The following is a 9,142-nucleotide window of genomic DNA, read 5'->3' as shown; positions in this document are numbered from 1 at the left end:
TTTGTGGTGCTCGTTATCGATGCTTCCCGAATCGATGGCCACGCAATCGAGGTGGATTCGTATGTAGAACAATACATCGCTTCGGTCGGATTGGACAAAGCGTTGCTAGGGAATGCGATGGTGGTCTTTAACAAATGTGACCTCGTAGACGAGCAGCTGCTAAGCAAGCTGAGAAGCAACCAACGGTTCACACTTTTGTCGTGTGAGAATAAATCGGGCTTACCGGAACTGCTTGCCACAATGAGCACCCATCTCGAGCGCTTGTGTGGTAGCCCCGGAATAGAAAACCCAACCATCACTCAGGAACGCCATCGATACCACCTGAAGCAGTGCCTGGAATGTCTCGAGCGATACGGGGAATACTTTGCCGAAACACCGGAAGCTGCCCGAGACCTTGCCATTGCCACGCACCATCTGCGCAATGCCGTACGCAGTATCGGGCGGATAACGGGATCCGTGGAGACTGAGGAAATACTCGATGCTATATTTAGCACCTTTTGTATCGGAAAATAGAGTAAACGATAGTAAACCAACGCAATGCGATTCGCGACTGGCGTTTCTTTTCATTTCTCCTTCGTCAATGGCAACACCCTATTCCGCGAAGGGCTTCCAGGTGGGCCGGAGTAATCGATTTACGGAATCCTGCAAAGTAGTGAAACTATTCAATGCGCTTAATCCTTTGCTGCCAGACGGTCTAATTAATCCCTCGCAATATGGTATCCAGAACGCAATATCCGGTTTTGACAGATTTTCCTCTCTTCAACTAGGGAACCTTCTCACTATTTCCATATCCGCCCCGGGCTGACGCTGTGCCTCTTTTGTCGGGAAATCGTTTGATCTAGACGAAAACGATGGCAATAGGTGCGTAAGACGTACGATGTTGATGGCACACACGTGTCATTGCTCTGCGCTTTTACTGTTAATGTGGCTGGAACTAGGAAAGGAAGCATTTGTTACGGCAAAAAATCTTACAAGACTTAGTAGTTCAAGAACAGAAATCAGCAATGGAACACATGATATCATCCATCTTTATCTGTTCTGGAGATCCAAATAAACTAATGGACGATACACATTTCGTACTGTAACAGTGCACTTGAAGTACCCTGGATTCATTTTCTGTTCCAATTTGTAACACGTGCTTGCAATGCACCGAATGTACCAAACATAAATAAGAACAACTTTCTGTACAAAAAACAAAACGATTACATAAAAAGACTAGAGAAAAAGGACAAAGATGCATTGTTTTCCCATCGCTCGCTGCACGATTCACGCTGCAGAAAGTGTTGAAACCATATGTTGAAGCGTGAAATAATTTACAGCCAAAGTGCATCCGCCGGGTCCGCTTGGGCGTACGAAGGTTTCAAAGTTACGTGGTCGAGACAGTCGGGGCTCATCGAAACACCATCTTCCTGGAAGGTAAACCGACCGACCGGCCAGGGCGCTAGAAAGTGCCAGGCGAGCTTTCCCCTGAGAGGTTCTACCGTCCTCTCTTCGGTTCGAAATGATGAAGCGATACCCGGGAGTATATATCGCTGGCTCAACAAACTTTAACCGGCCACCACCACCACCGCTGCCGACGGATAGATAAATCCTTCCATCACACCTGGCAGCCATTCCGTTTTCTTCGGTTTTCCCCCCTCCGGCCACCTTACCACCACGCTGTCCAGCGATCGGCGTCAGTCACGTTCTGCAACATAGTTTTCTCCCCATCGAGTTTGTTGGAGCAGTGAAGGGCGAATGGATTATCGTGAAGGCGAAGCAGAAGGACAATAAATTCCCTTCTCTTCTCCCCACCCGTCTGTTCGATTGGGTTGCAAAAGGGGCGAGGGAAGCCTCGGCAGGTGTGCGGTAACGGAAACGCCACTGTTGTCTGGAGCCGTCACCATCCCACATCACGCTGTCGCCTCTAGTTATTGTGAGAAGTTTGTCTCTACACTCACGGCACTAAGTGCTTTACTGACCTTCCTCCCTCGTCCCGCCAGGTGTTGTGCGAAGCGCATCGATGACCGAGATGGTTCCCGGATGCTCCGCGGTATGAACTTTGGATTTAAGGTTAGCTGGAATCATTTAAAGCGATCGAAAGCGGTGCAACTAGAATCCGGATACAAACAGAGCCAGATATTGTTGCCGTTCTTCCGCGTTATTTGACTGCTCAATTCCACCGGTACTGATTCAGCATTCCGAGCCAGGCATTCAGAATGAAGCTTCCGATTTTCCACGGCGCAACATAAGAAATACCGTTGCCGGATCGTGCTCGGACTGCACAACTTCCCTGGCCGTGGCCCTGGACCGTGGATTGATGGTCCCGGGTCAATGTTTCTTTTGGCGCGCTCTTGCGCTAATTGGAAAGTATCCAGCTAAATTTTATCTTTAATCGATAGGACGGCTCGAGTGTAGGCCGTTCCGTGGAGTGTGTAAGAGTTAAGTCCCGAGGGTAAGCGGGAGACCTCCGGCGGTATTGGCGAATGTCGTCGAAGGGTTCGGGGAGGGAGGACAATTTAATTAACATGATAATAAGAGCTTTAACTGTCCGTGGCTCACTCCGTCCGTGTCCTGTGCTCGTGATAAATTAGCTTCGCAGCAGACGACGGTCGACGACGAGGGCACTTGAGGGCACGAATTGGAGGACATCAAATCGCCATTCGGGAACTGGGACCGCGCGTGCCGGTCCCGGGCACACTCGGTGGCCACCAGACCGAATTGGCGAACATAAATATTTGGACAGCAGCAGGGCTACCGACGAAAAACGAAACAGTCTCACTGAACACTGAACTCCTCCCTCCGGCCCTGGCTTTGGCGCGATTAGAGTCGCAACGAAATCGCACCCAGAAGTAAATCGCACTGCGGAATGGCCAGGAATTGGCCAGCTGAAAACGAGAGAGAAAGAACGAGAAGCCGGTGCCCGGGGAGCGTGGAATAAATAAGAAATAAATTACTTGTCACACACCGCGTGCGCTGGTTGGTGGTCACCATTTTCGAAGGCACCAAGGGCGCTGTTTCCACTGTTTCTGATGTTTTCTGGCGTCATTCGGTGCTGTGGCAATACACCATCGCACAGAGACGTCGATTGCGGTGGTGATGGTGAGGGGTGAGGGGGTGAAGGGTGCATTTTAATCACTTCGCAGCGTCATCCCCTTTCCTCGGAAGACGAACGGCCAGATAACATCTCCATCCGGGGCATCGAACGTTCAGCGAGGTGGAAAGTGAGCGAAAGAGAGGACCCATGATCGTGGCCTCATACTTCCAGCGGGGTGGGTGGTTAAAGAGTGGGAGGGGATGTGGATTCTAACTTTTGTCTTTGGTGCGCGCCTGGCATCACACACAAACACGTTGGTCGTTGGTTATTAAAGTGAAATTGACATGTCGATATGGTTCAAGGTTCCCTTTCTGGTCCCCTTCCCCCTTTTAAGCGGGCTACCAACCAGCGCTGGCACACCCAGGCACCCTTGGTTCGCTGGTTTAAGCTATAAGAAGGACTCTGGTGGGCGACAATAATCGTATTCCATATAGTTTATTATGTGTTTTATGAAAGGGAGAGAATAGGTTATTATGTTCGGTACAGGGAACCAGCGCGTAGCTTTTGCGGGCAGGCTGCTACATGTGACCTTTCCTAACTGAATCAATAAATCCTAGGTGATGGGACTTGGCGAAAGGTTGCCAACATGCTTTGAACGGTGGGACAGCAGAGGATTATGAGTAAGGAGATTGTCGTTGTTTTTGTTTTGTTGCAAAAAACATATCAAAAAGATAGTGACAAAACCACCCCGTTAAAGTGAGGGAGCTGCGTTAAAATGGCAAACATTTGCTGTTAAATGGTTATTTGGTGGTTATATTTTATGTTTTAAAGCACCTGGTGTTTGTGGGTATTCAAAGTAGCGATTTACTGCTTCTACTACAGCACATGATTTCATCCTGTATGCTGTATCGTTTAAGGATCCCTGCAGCTCATCCTTGCTCCTGTAACTGTTCTGTATTTACATGGTATAGTTATTAGCGATCCCCTGCCAATTCAGACAATCTGTTATGGGCAGGCAACATACGATCCAGCGCTTCTATTTCGTTATTTTTTTCTAAGTTATGGCAGCATTTATCTTTCTAAGCATAGTTGTTTTATGAAATAAAAATATTAGCTGATGCATCTTCATGAATAAGGAACAGAGAAATCGAACTAGAACGTTATAGATTTGCCAAACTATCGAGGTTAACAAGAAGCCTTGTGATCAGTCAGACTATTGTAGTTTGCAAAGTAATGTATGACTTGAATTGCTCTTACATCATGCATAGCTGCTAAAAATGTACACAAATTGGTGGGATTTATGTCTCGAACATTGTGATTCTGTCTGAACATCGGCGCACATCAGTGTTCTTCAATTCTGCTTGAAACACAATGCATACAAACAACATCGATCAAACGAACGGGATGTCGAATTCAAAAAATAAATACTAAAATTGCATACCATGTCGTTGATTGTCATAGACGCCAAAGCGATGGCCCCATGATGATTAAAAAAAATGTTCTCTACGCAAGAATAAAGAAGAATATCGATTCATAGAAAAGCTGCTGCTCTCGATTACTGCTATAAGCACTGAAACCAGATAAGCTTTAGCTATTCAACTGCTAGGATTCCTCCAGCTTCTGGCAGGATTCACATTAATCCTTCATTGTCCTAGTATCTGTGCGACTTGTTCAACGTTCGAGTTATCTGCGACAACCGATGCGCACCCTTTTTTAAGATGTGTTCTTCCCTTCGAGTAGTGAGCAGAAGCTGAACTCGTTTTTTTTCTTCTAACAAATCATTCCCATCCATCGATGGAACGATGAGAAGAAGATGACGCTGATGATAAATGCACAAATCCAATAAAAGGTGGAGCGAAAAAAAAATCCCCCATTTCTATAAAGGAAGATGGAGCCTTGGACGACATCCCTCGTAATGATTTGACATTCTCGCCATCGCAGCATCTCATTACTTCCACGTTTTACCCAACACTGGGCCGGCTTGCGCTAGGCGAGTCAGGCAAGTGGTGGTGGTTTCAGCCACCGGATTCGGACACTATGGATGCGTACCATCCGGCAAGGCCTTCGGGGTAGATCACAGAGCATGTTTGCATTGCACTGCTGCACTAGCCCTCCGGTGGTGGCGCAGATCTGCTCTGACGATCAGTGGGCCCCGGATGTGCCGCACGTTGTTGCACGGATGCACCAACAACCTTTCTCGGCATCCGCGAGTGCCGGTTTGATTTCGTTCAACGTTGCAGTCCACGCGCCCGTTCTAATGACTTCATGTAGTAGTGCGCTCCATCCACCCCAAGGGCAGCAACCCCATTGAATGCAGGGGCCACAATGTATAGGCAACCCGGCTGCCTCCTTCCCGCCCTTCCGCCCCCGGTCCAGTGCGGCTTTGAAGTGATGACGATGTCGAATGCACTTTGCACCGAAGCCTCCACTGGGTGCACTGTTTGCGAACGCCATCCGGCACTCCATTCCGACGTTCTTTTCCGACGGAATGGTGCGAATATGAATAGAGCCCCTCGGAAAGTGTTGGTGTTCGGAAACGTGAGGGAAAACAGGGTGCGTGCCGCAACCTCAACACGATCACCGTCCACTGAGCGCAGCAGTAGGACGGACCAGCGTACCGGAAAATCACCGGAAAAGTGAAGGGGCCGTCTTGTTCCGAGCGAGAAGCAGCGCGTGGCTGGCATAAAGATGCTCCATTCCATCTTCCTCCGCCATCCGGTGGCCTTCCTTCCTGCGACAGAGTGCCACGTGGCCACCGTGTGACTGTTTGACTCCTTTTATGCAGTAATTATTCTTCGACGGTCTCCCACCGGCCCGGTCTGCCCTGTCGCGTTGAGTATGTCAGCAGCAGTAGAAGCAGCCGACCGGCCTTCCATCTGGTTGCCCTTTGGCTAGACGGAGCGGAGATGAGACCAATGTGAAGCCCGTTATACTTTGCGCGACTCTACCACGCCATCACGTTGGTTCACGGTACTTTTCGACTCTTTAATGGATTCGACTGAACCGGATCCAGAGCCACATCCTAATTGTGCGCTGGCAAAGCGAACTTCTAGCCAGGATGGAGGTGGTCATGTCTTCGACAACTTCTCGAACATCATCGATGTTCCCTCTCTCTCTCTCTCTCTCTCTCTCTCTCTCTCGGGTGCTGCCTACGACCGTAACGAGCGTAATCGATTGATTATCGGACCCAGCATCCACCCAACGTAGCACAGGGGATTGCAAAAAGACCAAAGACTCGTATTTAATGGTCCGATTAGTGTTGCTCCGGGGGCTAGTGCGCCAGCGAGGAACTGATAGTGAAAGGACAAAACCTTTCTGCTGCTGCTGCTGGTGCTGCACCAGAATCGAATCTAATCCATAAAGAGAGAGTTGAGGCGCCCCCAGCTAGCTGCTCCCAGTTGGCTTCTCAGCTTCTATGATGGCTGGCCGCAAAGTGCGTGCTAAAACGATTTTCAAATTCAATTCAACTCTCCCTCCGTGCCGACGTCAGCAGATGGCCGGCAATCGGCGATTGGTAGTGCGAGGAAAAGACGGACGTAGCCGTTGCCGCCGCCACCGCCACCGCTATGCCGCTATTTATTATTTTGAAATAATTAATTGGAAAAGTTCGAAGCAACTTTCTTGGGCGGGAGGAACGGAGCGATGTTCATGATTTACGCTAGAGCCCAGCTGAACTAGCTGGAATGAGATATGAAATGGGTTTCGCCCGAAATTTTGGCCGTCCAATCGTACCGGTTAGCCGGCCAGTCAGCCAGCCAGCCAGCCAGCAATCTGCTAAAGACTTCTTTCGGGCTCTCTGCAGCTTTTTATGTACTTTTCTCCGACGGAATAACCAGTCTAGCTGCTGCAACAAACCATCAGCATCAGCTTCTGGTGGCCGTCTATTAAAGTGCGAAATCTCTTTACCTTTCGATTGCAGCACCACTAACCGCTGGTACTCTCGGTAAATCTCGCTACGATGGGTTTACGGTGGTTCAACCGATCCGTCCGCAGAAGTGGGTGCAGAAGCCGTCGAACGGACGAAGGATTAACGCTGGAAATTTCCCAAAACCCCTCTCTGGTGGTCGTAATCTGGTCGTGTAATGTGATGCGTCTGCGGATGATGGCGTTTTAAGCAGATGCTCGATGCTCACTGTTCTCGATGTTTCGGTGCTGCAAGCTAATGGCGTGGGTTCCGTGCTTGCGGTACGGCTCCAGCTCGAGATCCATTCCTCCATTCCACTCCGGCTCTCTTTGGCGCTCGAAGAAGGTTACGGCGCGCTTACCTTACACCCGTTATCGGTTCGGTATTCGGGTGAGAAGCAAACGAATGCAGACGGTGAGCCGGATCACAAATCGATGACCGATTGGGAGATAAAGATCAATCCGCGCCTTCGGTGTGCCTTGCGTAGTGATTCATTTCGCTTGGCGTGGCGTATAGTGTCAGGGGCCTTTAGGGCTTTTCAGCACAGCCCACAACATCGGTCGCTATTGATAAGCTTATGTTACGGTTCCAACGGGAGCGCGAGAGGGAGAGAGAGGAGTAGCGACAAGCCAGTGGGTGTTTGGTGGCGGATTATCGCGATACCGCTCGAATATTCGAGCGCACGACGCACACAAGCTGCTACCACGGACGTCACACCAACGTGTTCGGTGACTTTCGGTTAGTAAGGAAATGATTTTTCAATCTGCCACATCGCACGTTCCGGCCTACGGGATTGTTCGTGGCTTAGAGTTTAGCGACACCGAAGGAGCCCACCCACAGCGAGTGGAAGCAGCATCGCTTAGCATCGTTTGTGAATAGATTTCGCGAGCTCGCGGTTACCAGCAGCTGTGACGGTCTAGCCACAAACCAGCCGAACCACGGATTGGCAAACAGCGTGTCGGACTCATGTCATGTTCCGGCGATATGTTCGTGGCAGGGTGTCGTCCCAAAAACCGGGTGCCATGGAGTCAGTGCTGGGGAACGGCGCTTCGTTGTATGAGGCTCGTAAAGTCGCGAAAGTTTTATTTAATTTCTCGCGACGCGGTGCGGCGCGGCGCTAAGGTGAGGAAACTGAAAAGGCCATGGACTGCCACTGTCACTGTCCTTGCCAAGGAAGGTTTTCAAGAGAAGAAGGCAGACTTCATCAGGTTTCTGGAGAACTCCATCGGTCTACTTTGTTTTACTCGAATAGCGTGACTCCTTGAGGGTTGATTCTTCAGTCTAGGATTCAAGTACACAGTATTTGATCCGTTTTGTTGAAAATTTTAAACGATGTAACAATATTTTACAACAAAAAAAAACAATTTTCTTTTATATTTTTCAATCAAATCGCATCCAGGAACAATCAGTCGAAATAGGACAATAAAGCTCTGGGAGCTTTACACGAAAATCGCTTGTTAACACCTGGAAGCAACTAGAAACGATGTAGAGATTTTATTTCAAATTCGGATACTCTTGAAATTGGCATACAATTCGTCATGGAATAATCAATTTTTGGCATTCAGTGATTAACCGTTCAACAATAAAACAATCGTTCTAAATTCACTGAAAATTGCATTATTGGAAGAATAGATTGGTATGCGAAGATCATGTTGCATTCCTTTTTTTACGGTCAGCATTTGTGGTTCGATGGTTGGCACAGTTCGTTTTCCACCATTTGGTGGAACAGTTGGTTTTGATCTCTTTTGAAACGAGGAAGCACCAAACGCATCGGTGTACTAACAACATCGATTGCATCGAGCAGTTGCACTCAGACAAAGGCTCAGAGCATTTGCAATCGATAGCCTGATGAGCATAGTTGGATTTAATTTATTGTTCCCGTATCAATCCGGCTGTTAATCTGTCAATCGTTTCGTTTATCGAGAAACGTGTTGGAGGCTTACATTTCAAATGATATCCAGCGAATGTTTCAACCGGAACGGAAAACAATGGTTACAACACCAAAAAGGCCTTAGCAACATCCATTACGTCATTGAAAAAAACATGTTTTGCAAACGATGAATGCGTGTCCGCCGGTTCTGGTGGGCTGAAGTTTTTACTGAGCCCGCTAGTTCCATTATTCAAAACCGATTTCGAGGAAAACAACGAAACATATCATCGAACCGCTATTTGCGTAATAATATTGTAAAATTGGAGGAAACTTTTGAATTTCATCAACGTTT

At 48.4% G+C, this 9,142-nt stretch overlaps 1 protein-coding gene across 1 annotated transcript in view; it reads left to right on the top strand.

Annotated features, from left to right (window-relative positions):
- LOC126572900 (tRNA modification GTPase GTPBP3, mitochondrial) overlaps positions 1-541 on the top strand; it is a 1,658-nt gene extending 1,117 nt beyond the window's left edge. The window contains exon 3 of the mRNA XM_050232610.1: positions 1-541. This exon is cut by the window's left edge and continues 692 nt beyond it. Within this exon, the coding sequence (XP_050088567.1) occupies positions 1-513 (513 nt within the window). The 3' untranslated portion in view covers positions 514-541.
- Positions 542-9,142: the final 8,601 nt, after the last annotated feature.

Source organism: Anopheles aquasalis, chromosome 2 (genome assembly GCF_943734665.1).
Source record: "Anopheles aquasalis chromosome 2, idAnoAquaMG_Q_19, whole genome shotgun sequence".
Classification (NCBI taxonomy): Eukaryota; Metazoa; Arthropoda; class Insecta; order Diptera; family Culicidae; genus Anopheles; species Anopheles aquasalis.
Note: the sequence above shows the minus strand (reverse complement) of the source record. Positions and strands in the feature narration are given on the sequence as shown.